Source organism: Salvelinus alpinus, chromosome 4, assembly GCF_045679555.1.
Source record: "Salvelinus alpinus chromosome 4, SLU_Salpinus.1, whole genome shotgun sequence".
NCBI classification, from domain to species: Eukaryota; Metazoa; Chordata; class Actinopteri; order Salmoniformes; family Salmonidae; genus Salvelinus; species Salvelinus alpinus.
The window spans coordinates 101,761,779-101,786,376 of record NC_092089.1 but is presented as its reverse complement, the minus strand read 5'-3'; the positions used below and the strand labels follow the sequence as shown (position 1 = coordinate 101,786,376).

General features: G+C 44.2%; 1 protein-coding gene across 11 annotated transcripts in view; it reads right to left on the bottom strand.

Annotated features, from left to right (window-relative positions):
• The window catches only part of LOC139574856 (transcriptional regulator ATRX-like), a 125,005-nt gene that overhangs the window by 86,421 nt on the left and 13,986 nt on the right, over positions 1 to 24,598 (bottom strand). For 7 of the 11 annotated variants that reach the window (XM_071399814.1, XM_071399820.1, XM_071399817.1 and 4 more), the window contains 5 exons: positions 21,692 to 21,792; positions 20,431 to 20,566; positions 14,987 to 15,085; positions 4,084 to 4,193; positions 1,176 to 1,243 (listed from right to left, as the gene is read on the bottom strand). In XM_071399814.1, the coding sequence (XP_071255915.1) occupies positions 1,176 to 1,243; positions 4,084 to 4,193; positions 14,987 to 15,085; positions 20,431 to 20,566; positions 21,692 to 21,792 (514 nt within the window). Of the gene's footprint in view, positions 1 to 1,175; positions 1,244 to 4,083; positions 4,194 to 14,986; positions 15,086 to 20,430; positions 20,569 to 20,907; positions 21,017 to 21,379; positions 21,432 to 21,691; positions 21,793 to 24,598 lie in introns of those variants that run through there. The other 4 variants (XM_071399816.1, XM_071399823.1, XM_071399822.1 and 1 more) reach the window with 4 other exon arrangements.

The window sequence follows — 24,598 nt, the reverse complement described above, 5'->3', positions numbered from 1 at the left end:
GAGGAGACAGGCCACCAGGTATACCCTGGTATTACGTGGCTGAGTGATGAGGAGACAGGCCACCAGGTATACCCTGGTATTATGTGGATGAGTGATGAGGAGACAGACCACCAGATATACCCTGGTATTATGTGGCTGAGTGATGAGACAGACCACCAGATATACCCTGGTATTACGTGGCTGAGTGAGGAGACAGACCACCAGATATACCCTGGTATTATGTGGCTGAGTGATGAGACAGACCACCAGATATACCTGGCATTATGTGGCTGAGTGATGAGGAGACAGACCACCAGATATACCCTGGTATTACGTGGCTGAGTGATGAGACAGACCACCAGATATACCCTGGTATTATGTGGCCATGAGGAGACAGACCACCAGATATACCCTGGTATTATGCGGCTGAGTGATGAGACAGACCACCAGGTATACCCTGGTATTATGCGGCTGAGTGATGAGACAGACCACCAGGTATACCCTGGTATTATGCGGCTGAGTGATGAGACAGACCACCAGGTATACCCTGGTATTATGCGGCTGAGTGATGAGACAGACCACCAGATATACCCTGGTATTATGCGGCTGAGTGATGAGACAGGCCACCAGATATACCCTGGTATTATGCGGCTGAGTGATGACAGACCACCAGGTATACCCTGGTATTATGCGGCTGAGTGATGACAGACCACCAGGTATACCCTGGTATTATGCGGCTGAGTGATGACAGACCACCAGGTATACCCTGGTATTATGCGGCTGAGTGATGACAGACCACCAGGTATACCCTGTCATTGTGGCTGAGTGATGAGACAGACCACCAGATATACCCTGGTATTATGCGGCTGAGTGATGAGACAGACCACCAGGTATACCCTGGTATTATGCGGCTGAGTGATGAGACAGACCACCAGGTATACCCTGGTATTATGCGGCTGAGTGATGAGACAGACCACCAGATATACCCTGGTATTATGCGGCTGAGTGATGAGGAGAAATTGAAATGGTTTTTTGTTCATTGTGTATTTCCGTTTGCGGAATATTTAGATAAAGCCTAGAATAAAAGAAAAGGTCTACCTATAATTAAATCGCAAAAATATTTATCTTCTATGTGGTAAATGGAATGTGTATACAGATTGTGTATAGATGTTTCTGTGTTCTGTGAGGTGACCTACCTGCACTGTTCGTCCATGCCGTCCTCGTCTTTGTTGATGTCGTCGCTGGTGTAATACTTATAGCACGACTAGGAAGAGAAGAGGACACCAGGGAGGAACGTTAGAAAATAGAATACGGAGACAAAGCAACGATAGCAATGACTTTCCATATGTCCCATTTCTGTTCAAAAGACAAACAGCTCAAAGCTGCCATACATACAACTACTACAGGTCTACCTCAATGGACAGTGTTGCAGGTGGATCTAAACTACTACAGGTCTACCTCAATGGACAGTGTTGCAGGACAGTGTTGCAGGTGGATCTAAACTACTACAGGTCTACCTCAATGGACAGTGTTGCAGGTGGATCTAAACTACTACAGGTCTACCTCTATGGACAGTGTTGCAGGTGGATCTAAACTACTACAGGTCTACCTCTATGGACAGTGTTGCAGGACAGTGTTGCAGGTGGATCTACCTGGAGCATAGGGTTGGGCAATATGGCCCAATATCTAAATCTGAAAAATCAGTGCATGTCAGAGCAAAAACCAAACCATGAGGTTGAAGGAATTGTCCGTAGAATTTCAAGACAGGATTGTGTAGAGGTCCAGACCTGGGGAAGGGTACATAAACATTCCTGCAGCATTGAAGGTCCCCAAGAACACAGTGTCCTCCCATCATTATTAAATGGAAGAAGTTTGGAAGCACCAAGACTCTTCCTAGAGCTGGCCGCCCGGCCAAACTGAGCAATCGGGGGAGAAGGGCCTTGGTCAGGGAGGTGACCAAGAACCCGATGGTCACTCTGACAGAGCTCCGGAGTTCCTCTGTGGAGATGGGAGAACCTTCCAGAAGGACAACTATCAGACCAGAGAATCTTGTTTCTCATGGTCTGAGTGTCCTTTGGGTGCCTTTTGGCTAACGCCAAGCGGGCGGTCTTTGTGTCTTTTACTGAGGAGTGGCTTCTGTCTGGCCACTCTACCATAAAGGCCTGACTGGTGGAGTGCTGCAGAGATGGGAGAACCTTCCAGAAGGACAACCATCTCCACAGAGGAACTCTGGAGCTCTGTCATAGCGACCATTGGGTTCTTGGTCACCTCCCTGACCAAGGCCCTTCTCCCAGATTTTTGGTACCCTTCCCCAGATCTGTGCCTCGACACAATCCTGTCTCGGAGCTCTACGGAGAATTCCTTTGACCTCATGGCTTTGTTTTTGCTCTGACATGCACTGTCAACTGTGGGACCTTATATAGACAGGTGTGTGCCTTTCCAAGTAATGTCCAATCAATTTAATTTACCACAGGTGGCCTCCAATCAAGTTGTAGAAACATCTCAAGGATGATCAATGGAAAACGTGTTTTCTCTTTGTCATTATGGGGTATTGTATATCGATTGCTAAGGATTTTTTTTAAATCCACTTTAGAATAAGGCTGTAACGTAACAAAATGTGGGAAAAGTCAAGGGGTCTGAAAACTTTCCTAAATCAAATCTTATTTGTCACATTGGCCGAATACAAGTGTAGACCTTATCGTGAAATGCTTACTTACAAGCCCTTAACCAACAGTGCAGTTCAAGAAGAGTTAAGAAAATATTTACAAAATAAACAGAAGTAAAAAATAATAAAAAAGTAACACAATAAAATAACAATAATGAGGCTATATACAGGGGGTACCGGCAACAATTAATCAAAGCCATTTGATTAATTGTTCAGCAGTCTTATGGCTTGGGGGTAGAAGCTGTTAAGGAGCCTTTTGGACATATTTAGGGCCTTCCTCTGGCACCGCCTGGTATAGAGGTCCTGGATGGCAGGAAGCTTGGCCCCAGTGATGTACTGGGACGTATGCACTACCCTCTGTAGTGCCTTACGGTCAGATGCCAAGCAATTGCCATACCAGGCAGTGATGCAACCAGTCAGGATGCTCTCGATGGTGCAGCTGAGGGGCTTTGTGTGCGTGGCAGGGGGAGGGGCTTTGTGTGCGTGGCAGGGGCTTTGTGTGCGTGGCAGGGGGAGGGGCTTTGTGTGCGTGGCAGGGGCTTTGTGTCCCATTGTCAGGATGGAGACATGAGCATCTTGTCATTATATACAGATCTCTGGTGTAAATGGGAAGGTGCACAGCACAGAGAGCCAAGGAGCCAAAAAAACACTACATGAGAACACAAACTTAAACGCTCGTAAAAATTACAAATTACTTCTTTTTTTTTTACGTGACTCTTGCGATACAGGCATTTGGAGTATTTCGTTAAAAAAAACACATACATTCTAATTAATCCAACATATCATCCTAATGGAGCATGGAGAAGCTCAGACAGAGTTGGAGAGAGAGAGCAACAGACAGAGACAGAGACAGGGGGGGGGGGCAGACAGAGACAGGGGGGGCAGACAGAGGCAGGGGGGGCAGACAGAGACAGGGGGGGGCAGACAGAGACAGGGGGGGGCAGACAGAGACAGGGGGGGGCAGACAGAGACAGGGGGGGGCAGACAGAGACAGGGGGGGGCAGACAGAGACAGGGGGGGGCAGACAGAGACAGGGGGGGGCAGACAGAGACAGGGGGGGCAGACAGAGACAGGGGGGGCAGACAGAGGAGACAGACAGAGACAGGGGCCAGACAGAGACAGGGGGCAGACAGAGACAGGGGGCAGACAGAGACAGGGGGCAGACAGAGACAGGGGGCAGACAGAGACAGGGGGCAGACAGAGACAGGGGGCAGACAGAGACAGGGGGCAGACAGAGACAGGGGGCAGACAGAGACAGGGGGCAGACAGAGACAGGGGGCAGACAGAGACAGGGGGCAGACAGAGACAGGGGGCAGACAGAGACAGGGGGCAGACAGAGACAGGGGGCAGACAGAGACAGGGGGCAGACAGAGACAGGGGGCAGACAGAGACAGGGGACAGACAGAGGGGACAGGTGAAGGTGTTGCAGGTGTATCTACCTTGCAGAGGAGCACATGGAGCATGGGGTGCTCAAACACTGAGTGGCGCTGGAAGTGGTTGACCTGCTGTCCACAGGCGGTGCAGTCTATTCTCTCCTGCAAAGTGGTATCTGGATAAACACAGAGGAAGACCGGGAGACAAACATGTTTCGTTTACATCGTTTACGATGATTGGTTGACAGAAAAGTATGATCAAAAGAGTGTGGGGGCTGTTTTGTTAGACTTCAGTGCAGCTTTTGACTATCGATCATAGTCTGCTGCTGGAAAAACCTATGTGTTAAGGCTTTACACCCCCTGCTATAATGTGTTAAGGCTTTACACCCCCTGCTATAATGTGTTATGGCTTTACACCCCCTGCTATAATGTGTTATGGCTTTACACCCCCTGCTATAATGTGGATAAAGAGTTACCTGTCTAACAGAACACAGAGGGTGTTCTTTAATGGAAGCCTCTCCAACATAATCCAGGTAGAATCAGGAATTCCCCAGGGCAGCTGTCTAGGCCCCTTACTTTTTTAATCTTATCTAATAACATGCCACTGGCTTTGAGTAAAGCCAGAGTATTTATGTATGCGGATGACTCAACACTATACACATCAGCTACTACAGCGACTGAAATGACTGCAACACTTAACAAAGAGCAGCAGTTAGTTTCAGAGTGGGTCGTAAAGAATAAGTTAGTCCTAAATATTTAAAAAACTAAAAGCATTGTATTTGGGACAAAGCATTCACTAAACCCTAAACCTCAACTAAAACTTGAAATAAATAATGTTGGAAATGGAGAAAGTTGAGGTGACTAAACTGCTTGGAGTAACCCTGGATTGTAACCTGTCATGGTCAAAACATATTGATACAACAGTAGCTAAGATGGGGAGAAGTCTGTCCATAATAAAGTGGTGCTCTGCCTTCTTAACAGCACTATCAACAAGGCAGGTCCTACAGGCCCTAGTTTCTACCTTCTTAACAACACTATCAACAAGGCAGGTCCTACAGGCCCTAGTTTCTACCTTCTTAACAACACTATCAACAAGGCAGGTCCTACAGGCCCTAGTTTCTACCTTCTTAACAACACTATCAACAAGGCAGGTCCTACAGGCCCTAGTTTCTACCTTCTTAACAACACTATCAACAAGGCAGGTCCTACAGGCCCTAGTCTCTACCTTCTTAACAACACTATCAACAAGGCAGGTCCTACAGGCCCTAGTTTCTACCTTCTTAACAACACTATCAACAAGGCAGGTCCTACAGGGCCTAGTTTCTACCTTCTTAACAACACTATCAACAAGGCAGGTCCTACAGGCCCTAGTTTCTACCTTCTTAACAGCACTATCAACAAGGCAGGTCCTACAGGCCCTAGTTTCTACCTTCTTAACAACACTATCAACAAGGCAGGTCCTACAGGCCCTAGTTTCTACCTTCTTAACAGCACTATCAACAAGGCAGGTCCTACAGGCCCTAGTTTCTACCTTCTTAACAGCACTATCAACAAGGCAGGTCCTACAGGCCCTAGTTTCTACCTTCTTAACAGCACTATCAACAAGGCAGGTCCTACAGGCCCTAGTTTCTACCTTCTTAACAGCACTATCAACAAGGCAGGTCCTACAGGCCCTAGTTTCTACCTTCTTAAGATGAGGACCAGAGGGCGCTATTTACACTTTGGGGGAAAATCGTTCCCAATTTAAACGGCCTCGTACTCAATTCTTGCTCGTACAATATGCATATTATTATTACTATTGGATAGGAAACACTCTCTAGTTTCTAAAACCGTTTGAATTTTGTCTGTGGGTAAAACAGAACTCTTTTGGCAGCACACTTTCTGACCAGGAAGTGGAAAGTCTGAATTCGATGCTCTGTTTAAGGACCTGCCTATAAATGGGCATGATACGTATCACTATACGTGCACGTCATACACCTTCCCCTAGATGTCAAGAGGAACTGAGAGAAGAAATGAGTTGATTATCTTGGCCTGAGATGGAATGAACCCTCTTGGAATGACGTGTCCTCCATTTTAGGTTTTTTGGAAGGCGCGTGGAGGGACCTGTAATTGCCTTCCGAAAAGCTGTCGTTACGGGCGAATACTATCTCCGGCTTTGATTTTATTTGATACATGTCACAATATCATCGTAAAGTATGTTTTTTCAATATAGTTTAATTAGAATATTGATATTTTTTTCGGGACGTTAGGCGTGTTGCGTTGTCTGTGTTTGTTGACGATGGAGAGCTACTTGCCACTTGGCTAGTGCGCTTGCTAATTCAAGAGGGACAAAGGACATTCTAAAACCAAACAACGATTGTTCCCGACAAAGGACCTCTTGTACAACATTCTGATGGAAGCTCATAAAAAGTAGGACTCATTTTATGATTCTATTTCATATACCTGTCGAACTGTGTACTATTAGTTTTGCGCTCAGGTTTTGGTCACTATCTCGCCATAACCTAAGCCTTATGTCGTAAAGAAGTTATTTTTAGAATTCTAACACTGCGATTGCATTAAGAACTAGTGTATCTATCATTTCCTATACAACATGTATTTTTTTGTAATGTTTATGAATAGTTATTTGGTCAGAATAGGTGAGAGTCTAATAGAAATATCTGCACATTCTGGGAAAAATATGCTACGTTAGCACAGTGTGTAACCACTGATTTCAGCTCTAAATATGCACATTTTGGAACAAAACATAAGTGTATGTATAACCTGATGTTATAGGACTGTCATCTGATGGAGCTTATCAAGGTTAGTCAAAAATTATATATCTTTTGCTGGTTTGTTACGATCGCTAACGTGCCTATTGCTATCGCTAACGTGCCTTGATGAATGAATGCGGTAGTGTGGTAGGCTATTGTAGTAAGCTAATATAATGCTATATTGTGTTTTCGCTGTAAAACACTTAAAAAATCTGAAATATTGGCTGGATTCACAAGATCTTTGTCTTTCATTTGCTGTACACCATCGATTTTTCAGAAATGTTTTATGACGAGTATTTAGGTATTGCACGTTGGTGTCTGTAATTACTCTGGCTGCTTCCGTGCTATTTCTGACGGTAGCTGTTATTGTAGCTGCAATGTAAAACTGATTTATAGCTCAAATATGCACATTTTTCGAACAAAACATAGATTTATTGTATAACATGTTATAAGACTGTCATCTGATGAAGTTGTTTCTTGGTTAGTTTGGTTGGTTCTTGGTTAGTTAGGTTGGCTTTGTGCATGCTACCTGTGCTGTGAAAAATGTCTGTCCTTTTTTTGTATTTGGTGGTGAGCTAACATAAATATACGTGGTGTTTTCGCTGTAAAACATTTTAAAAATCAGACATGTTGGCTAGATTCACAAGATGTGTATCTTTCAAATGCTGTATTGGACTTGTTAATGTGTGAAAGTTAAATATTTCTAAAAAATATATTTTGAATTTCGCGCTCTGCCTTTTCAGTGGAATGTGGGAGGAGTTCCGTCTGCGGAACCCCAGAGCCAGACAGGTTAACAGCACTATCAACAAGGCAGGTCCTACAGGCCCTAGTTTCTACCTTCTTAACAGCACTATCAACAAGGCAGGTCCTACAGGCCCTAGTTTCTACCTTCTTAAAAGCACTATAACAAGGCAGGTCCTACAGGCCCTAGTTTCTACCTTCTTAACAGCACTATCAACAAGGCAGGTCCTACAGGCCCTAGTTTCTACCTTCTTAACAGCACTATCAACAAGGCAGGTCCTACAGGCCCTAGTTTCTACCTTCTTAACAGCACTATCAACAAGGCAGGTCCTACAGGCCCTAGTTTCTACCTTCTTAAAAGCACTATAACAAGGCAGGTCCTACAGGCCCTAGTTTCTACCTTCTTAACAGCACTATCAACAAGGCAGGTCCTACAGGCCCTAGTTTCTACCTTCTTAACAGCACTATCAACAAGGCAGGTCCTACAGGCCCTAGTTTCTACCTTCTTAACAACACTATCAACAAGGCAGGTCCTACAGGCCCTAGTTTCTACCTTCTTAACAGCACTATCAACAAGGCAGGTCCTACAGGCCCTAGTTTCTACCTTCTTAACAGCACTATCAACAAGGCAGGTCCTACAGGCCCTAGTTTCTACCTTCTTAACAGCACTATCAACAAGGCAGGTCCTACAGGCCCTAGTTTCTACCTTCTTAACAGCACTATCAACAAGGCAGGTCCTACAGGCCCTAGTTTCTACCTTCTTAACAGCACTATCAACAAGGCAGGTCCTACAGGCCCTAGTTTCTACCTTCTTAACAGCACTATCAACAAGGCAGGTCCTACAGGCCCTAGTTTCTACCTTCTTAACAGCACTATCAACAAGGCAGGTCCTACAGGCCCTAGTTTCTACCTTCTTAACAGCACTATCAACAAGGCAGGTCCTACAGGCCCTAGTTTCTACCTTCTTAACAGCACTATCAACAAGGCAGGTCCTACAGGCCCTAGTTTCTACCTTCTTAACAACACTATCAACAAGGCAGGTCCTACAGGCCCTAGTTTCTACCTTCTTAACAGCACTATCAACAAGGCAGGTCCTACAGGCCCTAGTTTCTACCTTCTTAACAGCACTATCAACAAGGCAGGTCCTAGTTTCTACCTTCTTAACAGCACTATCAACAAGGCAGGCCCTAGTTTCTACCTTCTTAACAGCACTATCAACAAGGCAGGTCCTACAGGCCCTAGTTTCTACCTTCTTAACAACATTATCAACAAGGCAGGTCCTACAGGACCTAGTTTTTACCTTCTTAACAACACTATCAACAAGGCAGGTCCTACAGGCCCTGGTCTCTACCTTCTTAACAACACTATCAACAAGGCAGGTCCTACAGGCCCTAGTTTCTACCTTCTTAACAGCACTATCAACAAGGCAGGTCCTACAGGCCCTAGTTTCTACCTTCTTAACAACACTATCAACAAGGCAGGTCCTACAGGCCCTAGTCTCTACCTTCTTAACAACACTATCAACAAGGCAGGTCCTACAGGCCCTAGTTTCTACCTTCTTAACAGCACTATCAACAAGGCAGGTCCTACAGGCCCTAGTCTCTACCTTCTTAACAACACTATCAACAAGGCAGGTCCTACAGGCCCTAGTTTCTACCTTCTTAACAGCACTATCAACAAGGCAGGTCCTACAGGCCCTAGTTTCTACCTTCTTAACAGCACTATCAACAAGGCAGGTCCTACAGGCCCTAGTTTCTACCTTCTTAACAGCACTATCAACAAGGCAGGTCCTACAGGCCCTAGTTTCTACCTTCTTAACAGCACTATCAACAAGGCAGGTCCTACAGGCCCTAGTTTCTACCTTCTTAACAACACTATCAACAGGGCAGGTCCTAGTTTCTACCTTCTTAACAGCACTATCAACAAGGCAGGTCCCACAGGCCCTAGTTTCTACCTTCTTAACAACACTATCAACAAGGCAGGTCCTACAGGCCATAGTTTCTACCTTCTTAACAACACTATCAACAGGGCAGGTCCTAGTTTCTACCTTCTTAACAGCACTATCAACAAGGCAGGTCCCACAGGCCCTAGTTTCTACCTTCTTAACAACACTATCAACAAGGCAGGTCCCACAGGCCCTAGTTTCTACCTTCTTAACAACACTATCAACAAGGCAGGTCCTACAGGCCCTAGTTTCTACCTTCTTAACAACACTATCAACAAGGCAGGTCCTACAGGCCCTAGTTTCTACCTTCTTAACAACACTGTCAACAAGGCAGGTCCTACAGGCCCTAGTTTCTACCTTAACAACACTATCAACAAGGCAGGTCCTACAGGCCCTAGTTTCTACCTTCTTAACAACACTATCAACAAGGCAGGTCCTACAGGCCCTAGTTTTGTCACACCTGGACTACTGTTCAGTCCTGTGGTCAGGTGACAAAGAGGGACTTAGGAAAATTGCAATTGTCTCAGAACAGCGCAGCACGGCTGGCCCTTGGAAGTACACAGAGAGCTAATATTAATAATATGCATATCAATCTCTCCTGGCTCAAAGAGGAGGGATTGATTTCATCACTACTTGTATTTATGAGAGGTATTGACATGTTGAACGCACCAAGCTGTCTGTTTGAATTACTGACACACAGCTCGGACACCCATGCATACCTCACAAGACATGCCACCAGAGGTCTCTTCACAGTCCCCAAGTCCAGAACAGACTATGGGAGGTACACAGTACTACATAAAGCCATGACTACATGGAACTCTATTCCACATCAGGTAACTGATGCAGCAGTAGAATCAGATTTAAAAAGCAGGTAACAATACACCTTATACAGCAGGGACCGTGAAGAGACACACACACAGGCACAGACACATGTAGACATTGTAATATTGTTGTATGGTGGTATTAAACATTTTGTAATGTAGATATGTAGTGGAGAAATATTTAATGCTTCACCGTGACACTTGGCATTCAGGCAAAAGAGTTCAATCGTGGTTTCAACAGACCAGAGAATCTTGTTTTTTGCCCTGTCAACTGTGGGATCTTATATAGACAGGTGTGAGCCTTTCCAAATCATGTCCAATCAATTGAATTTACCACAGGGGGACTCTAATCAAGTTGTAGAAACATCTCAAAGATGATCAATGTAAACAGGATGCGTTCAATTTCAAGTCTGAGTACTCACGTCAAGTCTGAGTACTCACGTCAAGTCTGAGTACTCACGTGAGGTTTCAGTTTTTTAAATTTGTAATACATATGCACAAATGTCAAAAAAACTGTTTTAGCTAATTATTATGGGGTAGTGTGTAAATCGATGAAAAAAATGATTTTATCCAATTTTAGAATAAGGCTGTAAAGTAACTGAATTTGGAAAAAGTCAAGTGGTCTGAATACTTTCCAAAGGCACTGTATGTAGATACGGACGGCAGGTAGCCTAGTGGTTAGAGTGTAGGGACGGCAGGTAGCCTAGTGGTTAGAGTGTAGGGATGGCAGGTAGCCTAGTGGTTAGAGAGTAGGGACGGCAGGTAGCCTAGTGGTTAGAGCGTAGGGACGGCAGGTAGCCTAGTGGTTAGAGCGTAGGGACGGCAGGTAGCCTAGTGGTTAGAGAGTAGGGACGGCAGGTAGCCTAGTGGTTAGAGCGTAGGGACGGCAGGTAGCCTAGTGGTTAGAGCGTAGGGACGGCAGGTAGCCTAGTGGTTAGAGCGTAGGGACGGCAGGTAGCCTAGTGGTTAGAGCGTAGGGACGGCAGGTAGCCTAGTGGTTAGAGCGTAGGGACGGCAGGTAGCCTAGTGGTTAGAGCGTAGGGACGGCAGGTAACCTAGTGGTTAGAGTGTAGGGACGGCAGGTAGCCTAGTGGTTAGAGTGTAGGGACGGCAGGTAGCCTAGTGGTTAGAGTGTAGGGACGGCAGGTAGCCTAGTGGTTAGAGTGTAGGGACGGCAGGTAGCCTAGTGGTTAGAGTGTAGGGACGGCAGGTAGCTTAGTGGTTAGAGTGTAGGGACGGCAGGTAGCCTAGTGGTTAGAGTGTAGGGGCGGCAGGTAGCCTAGTGGTTAGAGTGTAGGGACGGCAGGTAGCCTAGTGGTTAGAGTGTAGGGACGGCAGGTAGCCTAGTGGTTAGAGTGTAGGGACGGCAGGTAGCCTAGTGGTTAGAGTGTAGGGACGGCAGGTAGCCTAGTGGTTAGAGTGTTGGACTAGTAACCGAAAGGTTGCTGAATCGAATCCACGAGCTGACAAGGTATAAATCTGTCATTCTGCCCCTGAACAAGGCAGTTAACCTTTTGTCAATCTAGGGGGTGCTGTTTCCACTTTGGAAAATATCGTCTCCAAATTAAACTGCCTCTTAATCAATTCTTGCTCGTACAATAAGCATATTATTATTACTATTGGATAGAAAACAATCTCTAGTTTCTAAAACCGTTTGAATTATGTCTGTGGGTGAACCAGAACTCTTTCTGCAGCGAAATCCATGACAGGAACTGCGAAGGTCTGAAAACGAGGCTCTGTTCTCAGATCAGTCTAAAGCTCTGTATGTATCCTATGGGTCGACATGAACTGCACCCGCCTTCCCCTGGATGTCAGTAACCAATGAGAATTGGAATGGAGTTTCTACGTAGATCTCAGACCTTATAAAAGGCCAAGGAACGAAGGGAGCTCTCTTTTCGACGTTCGTCATTACACAAAGCAAGACCTCAGGATGGCATTTTGAAATGCTCAGTTATCGGCCTTAGATATATCCGTCTGTAATTTAATTCGATATAGGTGTTAGAAACATCATAACGAAGTTATTTTAAACCGAGTTATATCAGTTTATGCGAGTATATTGCTATTTTCGGAATTTCCTTAGTATTGCGTTTTGGGGATTTGGGCATGTTGTGGCCACATAGCTATTGTTAGCTGCTAGTTCCAAAGTTGAAGACGACGTTTTCCAACCAAGCAACGATTCTTTTGGACAAAGGACAACTTGCCCAAGATTCTGATGGAAGCTCGTCCAAAAGTAAGAGCTATTTATGATGTTATTCCGTATTTATGTGGAAAAATGTAAACGGATTTGTCCGCCATTATTGCGGCACTAGTCTGGCTGTAACGCACACTGTATGTCTAGTAACGTTAATTTTAAAAATCTAACTCAGCGGTTGCATTAATAACTAATGCATCTTTCATTTGCTGTCCAACCTGTATTTTTTAGTCAAGTTTACGATTATTTATTGATTAGATTAGGTGCCTTTCCAAGATGGCGCCGGCCAGAATGCATGAACTGTTGCTACTGATCACATTGTATAACCACGATTTGTGCTGCTAAATATGCACATTTTCGAACAAAACCTATATGCATTGTGTAATATGATGTTACAGGACTGTCATCTGATGAAGTATATCAAGGTTAGTCAAAAATTATATATCTTTTGCTGTATTGTTACGATCGCTAACCTGTGCTGCTGGTAAATTGCTTGTGTTTCTGGCTATTTGTGCTAAGCTAATATAATGCTATATTGTGTTTTCGCTGTAAAACACTTAAAAATCTGACATATTGGCTGGATTCACAAGATGTTGGGCTTTCATTTGCTGTACGCTGTGTATTTTTCAGAAATGTTTTAAGATGAGTAATTAGGTATTTGACGTTGGTCTCTGTAATTATTCTGGCAGCTCGGCACTATTTCAGATTGCAGCTGCAATGTAGAACTGTGATTTATACCTGAAATTTTTCTAAAAAAACATATGCTATACAATAAATATGTTATCAGACTGTCATCTTATGAAGTTGTTTCTTGGTTAGTGGCTATATATATCTTTATTTGGTCGAAATTGTGATAGCTACCCATGCAGGAAAAAAATGGCGGAGAAAAAAAAGTTGTGTCTTTTGCTATCGTGGTTAGCTAATAGATTTACATAGTGTCTTCCCTGTAAAACATTTTAAAAATCAGAAATGATGGCTGGATTCACAAGATCTGTATCTTTCATCTGGTGTCTTGGACTTGTGATTTAATGATATTTAGATGCTAGTATTTACTTGTGACGCTATGCTAGGCTATGCTAGTCAGCTTTTTTACTGTGGGGGGTGCTCCCGGATCCGGGATGCGTAGCAAGTAGAAGTTAACCTACTGTTCCTAGGCCGTCATTGTAAATAAGAATTTGTTCTTAACATACTTGCCTAGTTAACCTCTTTCAGCTAGGGGGCAGAATCTTTATGTTTGGAAAAATAACGTTCCCAAGGTAAACAGACTATTTCTTAGGCCCAGATGCTAGAATATGCATATAATTGACAGATTAGGATAGAAAACACTCTAAAGTTTCCAAAACTGTCAAAATATTGTCTGTGAGTATAACAGAACTGATTTTGCAGGCGAAAACCTGTGGAAATCCAACCCGGACGTGCCTTTTATTTGGAAAAATCCCTGTTCCATTGCCTGCCCCTCCTCCATTTAAAGGGGTATCAAACAGATTCATTTTCCAATGGCTTCCTCAGGCTGTGACCAGGCTTTAGACATAGTTTCAAGATCTTATTTTGAAAAATGAGCGAGATTTTTCAAAACGCGTCAGGTGTCCTTTGATTAGTTCATGCGCCCGAGAGTTGTAGCTCGACATATTATTTCTCTGTAGTATTGAACAGTTTACCGTCCGGTTGAAATATTATCGATTATGTTTGTTAAAAACAACCTGAGGATTGATTATAAAAAACATTTGACATGTTTCTACGAACATTACGGATACTTTTTGGAATATTCGTCTGCCTTTCAGGACCGGAACGAGCCTGTGGTTTTCTGAACATAACCGCCATTTGGTTTGCGCGTTTTTGGTTATAAAACTAATCTTTATCGAACAAAAATAACATTTATTGTGTAACTGGGAGTCTCGTGAGTGCAAACATCCAAAGATCATCAAAGGTAAGCGATTCATTTTATTGCTTTTCTGACTTTCATGACCAAGCTAATTTGCTGCTAGCTGTTCTTACTGTTTTGTCTAGTGATTGATAAACTCACAAACGCTTGGATTGCTTTCGCTGTAAAGCATATTTTCAAAATCTGACACGATAGGTGGATTAACAACAAGCTAAACTGTGTTTTGGTATATTTCACTTGTGATTTCATGATTATAAATATTTGTAGTATTTTTCTTTAATTTGGTGCTCTGCAATTCAGCGGTTGTTTATGAAAATTATCCCGCTAAAGGGATCCGAGCGTCTAGAAGTTAAATAATAAAATGTTAAAAGATATGTAGTGGTGGAATTATGTTATATCATATATCTGCTGTTTTAGGTGACACACCTGCTGTTTAGTGTGATGTAATGTGTTTGGACCCCAGGAAGAGGAGCAAATGCCTAATAAACACAAATTACAATCCCAAACGGATTGATTTAATTAAACTGGCAGCAGTTGTGATTATTAGGCCGCAGGAACACCCTTTCTGGTCAAAACCTTGGGGGTTTCTCTGACTATCCCCTGGTTGGTAGCAGTGTGGTATATAGTGAGGAGACTAACCTGTCTTTCTCCGTGAGAGGTCCACTCGGAGCTTCATGGCTCCTCTGCTCTTGTCCTCCTTGTTGTCAGTCCCAGCGGGAGGCTGCACAACCAACATCCCTGAAGGAGAGGACAGGAAATTAGGGTGTCAGCATGCTTTAGTTTGGCTGGAGCATAGTAATCTGGTCGAGGGGAACCTAACGAGGGAGCTCCATGCTCCCAGAAAAAAGCTGCAAAAGTACTGTTTGTCCATTTTGAGATGCCGTAGCCAGTATACACTTCCTCAAAATAATCAGAATGAATCTAAGACAACAAGAAATCAGTAACTGACGTTTTTGCCAAAGAGATCTTGATCACACACTTTTCCATCTAACTGAGATGTACGATTTCAGAAGAAAATATGTGCGTGAAAACGAGTCGTCTCTTGTTGAATGACAACAAAGACTTTACTGAAGAATTCCTACTGTTGACAGATCAATGGGCATAGATTTAGACTCCACAAAAAACCTTACTAAATGTCTTCATAATATATAGTGCATTTCGGGAAGTGTTCAGACCCCTTGACTTTTTCCACATTTTGTTACGTTACAGCCTTATTCTAAAATGGATTACATTGAGGAGGACAAACAATGTACACATAATACCCCATAATTACAAAGCAAAAGCAGATGACAGTTTTGCAAACATATTAAAAAACTGAAACATAATTTCCATAAGTATTCAGACCCTTATGACAAAGGAAAAACAGTTTAAAAAAAAATGTTAGCAAATGTATATATTTTTTTACTGATCACATTTACATAAGTATTCAAACCCTTTACTCAGTACTTTGTTGAAGCACCTTTGGCAACGATTACAGCCTCGAGTCTTCTTGGGTATGATGCTACAAGCTTGGCACATCTGTATTTGGGGAGTTTCTCCCATTCTTCTCTGCAGATCCTCTCAAGCTCTGTAATGTTGGATGGGGAGCGTCGCTGCACAGCTATTTTCAGGTCTCTCCAGAGATGTTCGATCAGGTTCAAGTCCGGGCTCTGGCTGGGCACCTCAAGGACATTCAGAGACTTGTCCTAAAGCCACTCCTTCATTGTCTTGTCCTGTTGGAAGGTGAACCTTCGCCCCAGTCTGAGGTCCTGAGCGCTCTGGAGCAGGTTTTCATCAAGGATCTTTATTTACTTTGCTCCGTTCGTCTTTCCCTCGGTCCTGACTAGTCTTCCAGTCCCTGCCGCTGAAGAACATCCCCACCACCATGCTTCACCATAGGGATAGTGCCAGGTTTCCTTCAGAGGTGACGCTTGACATTCAGGTCAAAGAGTTCAATCTTGGTTTCATCACACCAGATAATATTGTTTCTGATGGTCTGAGAGTCTTCAGGTGTCTTTTGGCAAACTCCAAATAGGCTGTTATTTGCCTTTTACTGAGGAGTGGCTTCCGTCTGGCCACTCTACCATAAAGGCCTGATTGGTGGAGTGCTGCAGAGATGGTTGTCCTTCTGGAAGGTTCTCCCATCTCCACAGAGGAACTCTGGATCTCTGACAGAGTGACCATCAGGTTCTTGGTCACCACCCTGACCAAGGCCCTTCTCCCCCGATTGCTCAGTTTGGCCGGGCAGCCAGCTCCAGGAAGAGTCTTGGTAGTTCCAAACTTCTTCCATTTAAGAGTGAATGTTCCACTGTGTTCTTGCGGACCTTCAATGCTGCAGACATGTTTTTGTACCCTTCCCCAGATCTGTGCCTCGACACAATCCTGTCTCGAAGCTCTAAGGACAATTCCTTTCGCTCTGACATGCACTGCCAACTGTGGGACCTTATATAGACAGATGTGTGCCTTTCCAAATCATATCCAATCTATTGAATTTACCACAGGTGGACTCCAAGTTGTAGAAACATCAAGGATGATCAATGGAAACAGGATGCACCGGAGCTCAATTTCGAGTCTCATAGCAAAGGGTCTGAATACTTGTGTAAATAAGGTATCTGTTTTTACATTTTAATACATTTGAAAACAGATCTAAAAACCTGTTTTTGCTTTGTCATTATGGGGTATTGTGTGTAGATTGATGAGGGGGGGGAAACTATTTAATCCATTTTAGAATAAGGCTGTAAGGTAACAAAATGTCGAAAAAGTCAAGGAGTCTGAATACTTTCCGAATGCACTGTAGAGACAGAAGGTCACCACCCTGAAGGTGGTGTAGCACTTGTCACACTGTACGGCGCAGGGTTACCCCCTAGTGGTAAAAGCAGGTACTGCAACAGAGTACCGCGTGGGGTTACCCCCTAGTGGTAAAAGCAGGTACTGCAACAGAGTACCGCGTGGGGTTACCCCCTAGTGGTAAAAGCAGGTACTGCAACAGAGTACGGTGCAGGGTTACCCCTAGTGGTAAAAGCAGGTAATGACAGGGTCAGATTAGACAAATGGTTAGGAGTGGAGGTAGATTTGATTTCATTAAAAAAATACATACACACATATATATATATATATATATATATACACTGCTCAAAAAAATAAAGGGAACACTAAAAAAACACATCCTAGATCTGAATGAATGAAATATTCTTATTAAATACTTTTTTCTTTACATAGTTGAATGTGCTGACAACAAAAGCACACAAAAATTATCAATGGAAATCAAATTTATCAACCCATGGAGGTCTGGATTTGGAGTCACATTCAAAATTAAAGTGGAAAACCACACTACAGGCTAATCCAACTTTGATGTAATGTCCTTAAAACAAGTCAAAATGAGGCTCAGTAGTGTGTGTGGACTCCACGTGCCTGTATGACCTCCCTACAACGCCTGGGCATTCTCCTGATAAGGTGGCGGATGGTCTCCTGAGGGATCTCCTCCCAAACCTGGACTAAAGCATCCGCCAACTCCTGGACAGTCTGTGGTGCAACGTGGCGTTGGTGGATGGAGCGAGACATGATGTCCCAGATGTGCTCAATTGGATTCAGGTCTGGGGAACGGGAGGGCCAGTCCATAGCATCAATGCCTTCCTCTTCCAGGAACTGCTGACACACTGCAGCCACAGTGTGGAGGAACCCAGGGCCAACCGCACCAGCATATGGTCTCACAAGGGGTCTGAGGATCTCATCTCGGTACCTAATGGCAGTCAGGCTACCTCTGGCGAGCACATGGAGGGCTGTGCGGCCCCCCAAAGAAATGCCACCCCACACCATGACTGACCCACCGCCAAACCGGTCATGCTGGAGGATGTTGCAGGCAGCAGAACGTTCTCCACGGCGTCTCCAGACTCTGTCACGTCTGTCACATGTGCTCAGTGTGAACCTGCTTTCATCTGTGAAGAGCACAGGGCGCCAGTGGCGAATTTGCCAATCTTGGTGTTCTCTGGCAAATGCCAAACGTCCTGCACGGTGTTGGGCTGTAAGCACAACCCCCACCTGTGGACGTCGGGCCCTCATACCACCCTCATGGAGTCTGTTTCTGACCGTTTGAGCAGACACATGCACATTTGGAGGTCATTTGCAGGGCTCTGGCAGTGCTCCTCCTTGCACAAAGGCGGAGGTAGCGGTCCTGCTGCTGGGTTGTTGCCCTCCTACGGCCTCCTCCACGTCTCCTGATGTACTGGCCTGTCTCCTGGTAGCGCCTCCATGCTCTGGACACTACGCTGACAGACACAGCAAACCTTCTTGCCACATCTCGCATTGATGTGCCATCCTGGATGAGCTGCACTACCTGAGCCACTTGTGTGGGTTGTAGACTCCGTCTCATGCTACCACTAGAGTGAGAGCACCGCCAGCATTCAAAAGTGACCAAAACATCAGCCAGGAAGCATAGGAACTGAGAAGTGGTCTGTGGTCACCACCTGCAGAACCACTCCTTTATTGGGGGTGTCTTGCTAATTGCCTATAATTTCCACCTTTTGTCTATTCCATTTGCACAACAGCATGTGAAATTTATTGTCAATCAGTGTTGCTTCCTAAGTGGACAGTGATTTCACAGAAGTGTGATTGACTTGGAGTTACATTGTGTTGTTTAAGTGTTCCCTTTATTTTTTGAGCAGTGTATATTCAACCTTTATTTGAAATTATGTTCTGTACGCACAAACTCTACCGAACTGTTTCGACTTGGAAGCATGTGGAAGCTTTTAGACTGTCCCAAATGATAACCTATATAGTGCACTACTTTAGACCAGATCCCTATGGAACCCTATTCCCTATATAGTGCACTACTTTAGACCAGATCCCTATGGAACCCTATTCCCTATATAGTGCACTACTTTTGGACCAGATCCCAGAACCCTCAACAACTGCTTCATCACCACCACATAAACCTGGAATATCAACTCAGAACAGACCAACAAAAACATTATTATCCACAAAGTGTGGAAATGCACCTTTTGGCTCCATAATGATATTAACTTCTTGTGGGCAGGGGGCAGCATTTTCACTTTCGGATAAATAGCATGCCAAAATACAACTGCCTGCTACTCATCCCCAGAATATAAGATATGCATATTATTAGTAGATTTGGATAGAAAACACTCTGAAGTTTGAATCATGTCTGTGAGAATAACATAACTTATGTAGCAGGCAAAACCCTGAGGACAAACCATTCAGAATTTTTATTTTATTTTATTGTTTTGATATCATGTCTTTTCAATTAGTTTTCTTAGAGACACCAGATTTCTAATGGACTTGCTTGCAGTTCCTACCGCTTCCACTAGATGTCACCAGTCCTTGGAAATCGGTTGAGGTTATTCCTTTGTGTAATGAAGAAGTAGGGCTATCGTAAATGAGGGTCACATGAAGTCCATTTTTTGAGAGGCACGTTACGAAAAAAGTTGCGTCAGTTTGTTTTCTTTTTGTATTGAACACAGATCATCCCGTCTTCAAATTGATCGATTATTAACGTTTAAAAATACCTAACGTTGTATTACAAAAGTAGTTTGAAATGTTTTGGTAAAGTTTACATGTAACTTTTGATATATTTTGTAGTGACATGGCGAAAGTTGGAAGCTGTGTTTTTTTGGATGAAACGGTCCAAATAAATTGACATTTTGGTTTTATATCGACGGAATTAATCGAACAAAAGGACAATTTGTGATGTTTATGGGACATATTGGAGTGCCAACAAAATAATTTTGTCAAAGGTAAGGCATGATTTATATTTTATTTCTGCGTTTTGTGTCGTGCTTGTAGTGTTGAATTATGATACTCTCTTTGTTTACTGTTGTGCTATCATCAGATAATAGCATTTTATGCTTTCGCCGAAAAGCCTTTTTGAAATCTGACATGTTGGCTGGATTCACAACGAGTGTAGCTTTAATTTGGTATCTTACATGTGTGATTTAATGAAAGTTAAAATTATATAAAAATGTATTTGAATTTGGCACGCTGTATTTTCCCTGGCTATTGGCCGGTGGGACGTTTGCGTCCCACCTGCCCCAGAGAGGTTAAGAAGCACTAAAACCCGTGCTGGCCCCAGGTCTAGTGGTAGACCTTACCATCTGAGGCGCCATCTTCCTGTCCACTCTCGTCCGAGGTGTCTGACTCATTCCCTCCAACTTGCTTGGCTGCGACAGCAGGCTTCCTCTTGGTGTGAGAAGAGGAGGGTCTCTCAGTCTCTGTTGAGCTCCCAGCCTGAGGAATAAACAGTCATGAGAGTCTATTAAAAAACACCCAAGAGGACAAAGCCTTAGAATAACCTGAGTGATCGTATTGTCCTGTTGTCTGCCACAGAAGCTAGTCAGCCTGTGTCCCAAATGGCACCCTATCTAGTGCACTACTGTTTTTGTTAAAACAATGTTTGTGCCCAGGTGGATACATTTTGAAAAGTAAGCAGGGGACATAGAAAGACAAGCTGATGTTGACCTACCTCCTCCTCCTCCTCCTCCTTCATCTGGTCTGTAATCTGATGTTGACCTACCTCCTCCTCCTCCTCCTCCTCCATCTGGTCTGTAATCTGATGTTGACCGACCTACCTCCTCCTCCTCCTCCATCTGGTCTGTAATCTGATGTTGACCTACCTCCTCCTCCTCCTCCTCCATCTGGTCTGTAATCTGATGTTGACCTACCTCCTCCTCCTCCTCCTCCTCCTCCTCCTCCTCCATCTGGTCTGTAATCTGATGTTGACCGACCTACCTCCTCCTCCTCCTCCATCTGGTCTGTAATCTGATGTTGACCTACCTCCTCCTCCTCCTCCTCCATCTGGTCTGTAATCTGATGTTGACCTACCTCCTCCTCCTCCATCTGGTCTGTAATCTGATGTTGACCTACCTCCTCCTCCATCTGGTCTGTAATCTGATGTTGACCTACCTCCTCCTCCTTCATCTGGTCTGTAATCTGATGTTGACCTACCTCCTCCTCCTCCTCCTCCATCTGGTCTGTAATCTGATGTTGACCTACCTCCTCCTCCTCCTCCTTCATCTGGTCTGTAATCTGATGTTGACCTACCTCCTCCTCCTCCTCCATCTGGTCTGTAATCGGATGTTGACCTACCTCCTCCTCCATCTGGTCTGTAATCTGATGTTGACCTACCTCCTCCTCCTCCTCCATCTGGTCTGTAATCTGATGTTGACCTACCTCCTCCTCCTTCATCTGGTCTGTAATCTGATGTTGACCTACCTCCTCCTCCTCCTCCTCCTCCATCTGGTCTGTAATCTGATGTTGACCTACCTCCTCCTCCTCCATCTGGTCTGTAATCTGATGTTGACCTACCTCCTCCTCCTCCTCCTCCATCTGGTCTGTAATCTGATGTTGACCTACCTCCTCCTCCTCCTCCTCCATCTGGTCTGTAATCGGATGTTGGCCTACTTCCTCCTCCATCACTTGGTCTGTAGATTCAGCTGAGTCCTTACTCATTTTACCTGCCAACAACAAGAAATCCCACGATTAGGTCTGAAATTATACATATTAGCTCCCAGTAATTTATTGGGTAAATCACCAACCGGAGGACAATCCAGACAGAATTGATATTTTCCAGCTCAACCTTGATTACTATGGCTGTCAATGGGAATATAAAAGGAATACCTCCCAGATTGCAGTTCCTAGGGCTTCCACTAGATGTCAACAGTCTTTAGAAAACGTTTCAAGCTTGTTTTTTGAAAAATGAGCCAGAAATTGTAGTTTTAGTAAGTGGCTCCCATTTTGGCTGTAGTGTTTGTTGCGCGTTTCCAGTGAGTGAGCGTACTTCGTTATTTATCTCCTGTAATGGTCTCCGGTATTCTCCGTCTTAAATGTGATCGTTTATTTACATAATACCTGAGGATTGATTAGGAACGTTGTTTGATATGTTTGGAAGGAGTTTATTGGTAACTTACGGGATTCATTTGTATGCATTTTGAACGAGGGAAACCGGTGGATTACTGAGTCTGCTTGGTTGGAAAATGTATGTAATGCTTTTGTGTGCGGGGCGCTGTCCTCAGATAATCGCATGGTGTGCTTTCGCCAGAAAGCCTTTTTGAAACCTGACAAAGCGGCTGGATTAACAAGAAGTTAAGCTTTTAAATAATGTATGACAATTGTATTTCCATGTATGTTCAATATTGCGATTTCTGTAATTTGAATATCGCGCTCTGCAATTTCACCGGATGTTGTCCAGGCGCTAGTGGCACGCCTACACAAAGAGGTTAACCAGGCCAGTTGAGAACAAGTTCTCATTTACAACTGCGACCTGGCCAAGATAAAGCAAAGCGACAAACACCACAGAGTTACACATGGAATAAAACAAACATACAGTCAATAATACAATAGAAAAAGTCTATATACAGTGTGTGCTAATGAGGTAGGATAAGAGAGGTAAGGCAATAAATAGGCCGTAGTGGCTAAATAATTACAAATAGCAATTAAAACACTGGAATGGTAGATGTGCAGAAGATGAATGTGCAAGTAGAGATACTGGGGTGCAAAGGAGAAAAATAAATAACAGTATGGGGATGAGGTAGTTGAATGGGCTATTTACAGATGGGCTATGTACAGGTGCAGTGATCTGTGAGCTGCTCTGACAGCTGGTGCTTAAAGCTTCCGTGATTTTTGCAATTCGTTCCAGTCATTGGCAGCAGAGAACTGGAAGGAAAGGCGGCCAAAGGAGGAATTGGCTTTGGGGGTGACCAGTGAGATATACCTGCTGGAGCGCGTGCTACGAGTGGGTGCTGCTATGGTGACCAGTGAGCTGAGATCAGGCGGGGCTTTACCTAGCAGAGACTTGTAGATGACCTGGAGCCAGTGGGTTTGGCGACGATATACAGCATGGCCAGCCATAGAAAAATGCTTATTGAAATTCTCAATTATCGTGGATTTATCGGTGGTGACAGTGTTTCCTAGCCTCAGTGCAGTGGGCAGCTGGGAGGAGGTGCTCTTATTCTCAATGGACTTTACAGTGTCCCAGAACTTTTTGGAGTTTGTGTTACAGGATGCAAATTTCTGTTTGAAAAAACTAGCCTTTACTTTCCTAACTGCCTGTGTATATTGGTTCCTAACTTCCCTGAAAAGTTGCATATCGCGGGGGCTATTCGATGCTAATGCAGAACGCCATAGGATGTTTTTGTGCTGGTCAAGGGCAGTCAGGTTTGGAGTGAACCAATGGCTATATCTGTTACTGGTTCTAAATGGTTTGAATGGGGCATGCTTATTTAAGATGGTGAGGAAAGCACTTTTAAATAATAACCAGGCATCCTCTACTGACGGAATGAGGTCAATATCCTTCCAGGATACCCGGGTCAGGTCGATTAGAAAGACCTGCTCACAGAAGTGTTTTAGGGAGCGTTTGACACTGATGAGGGGTGGTCGTTTGGTCGCAGACCCATTACAGACGCAGGCAATGATGCAGTGATCGCTGAGATCCTGGTTGAAGACAGCAGAGGTGTATTTAGAGGGCAGGTTGGTCAGGATGATATCTATGAGGGTTCCCGTGTTTTTATGGATTTGCGGTTGTACCTGGTAGGTTCATTGATAATTTGTGTGAGCTTGAGGGCATCAAGCTAGGATTGTAGGATGGCCTGGGATTTAAGCATGTCCCAGTTAAGGTCACCTAACAGCACAAGTTCTGAGGACAGATTGGGGGCAATCAATTCACATATGGTGTCCAGGGCACAGCTGGGGGCAGAAGGTGGTCTATAGCAAGCGGCAACGGTGAGAGAATTATTTTTGGAAAGGTGGATTTTTAAAAGTAGAAGCTCAAATTGTTTGGGCAATTTAGTAATAGTAAGGATAGTAAGACAGCACTCTGCAGGCTAACTCCGTCCCCTTTGGCAGTGTTATCTTGTCAGAAAATGTTATAGTTAGGGATGGAAATTTCAAGGTTTTTGGTGGTCTTCCTAAACCAGGATTCAGACACGGCTAAGACATCCGGGTTGGCAGAGTGTGCTAAAGTAGTGAGTAAAACAAACTTATGGAGGAGGCTTCTAATGTTAACATATAAGAAACCAAGGCCTTTACGGTTACAGAAGTCAACAAATGAGAGTGCCTGGGGAATGGGAGTGGAGCTAGGTACTGCAGGGCCTTGATTAACCTCTACATCACCAGAGGAACAGGAGGAGGAGTAGGATAAGGGTACGGCTAAAGGCTATAAGAACTGGTCGTCTGGTACGTTCGGAACAGAGAGTAAAAGGAACAAGTTTCTGGACACGGTAGAATAGATTCAAGACATAATGTACAGACAAAGGTATGGTAGGA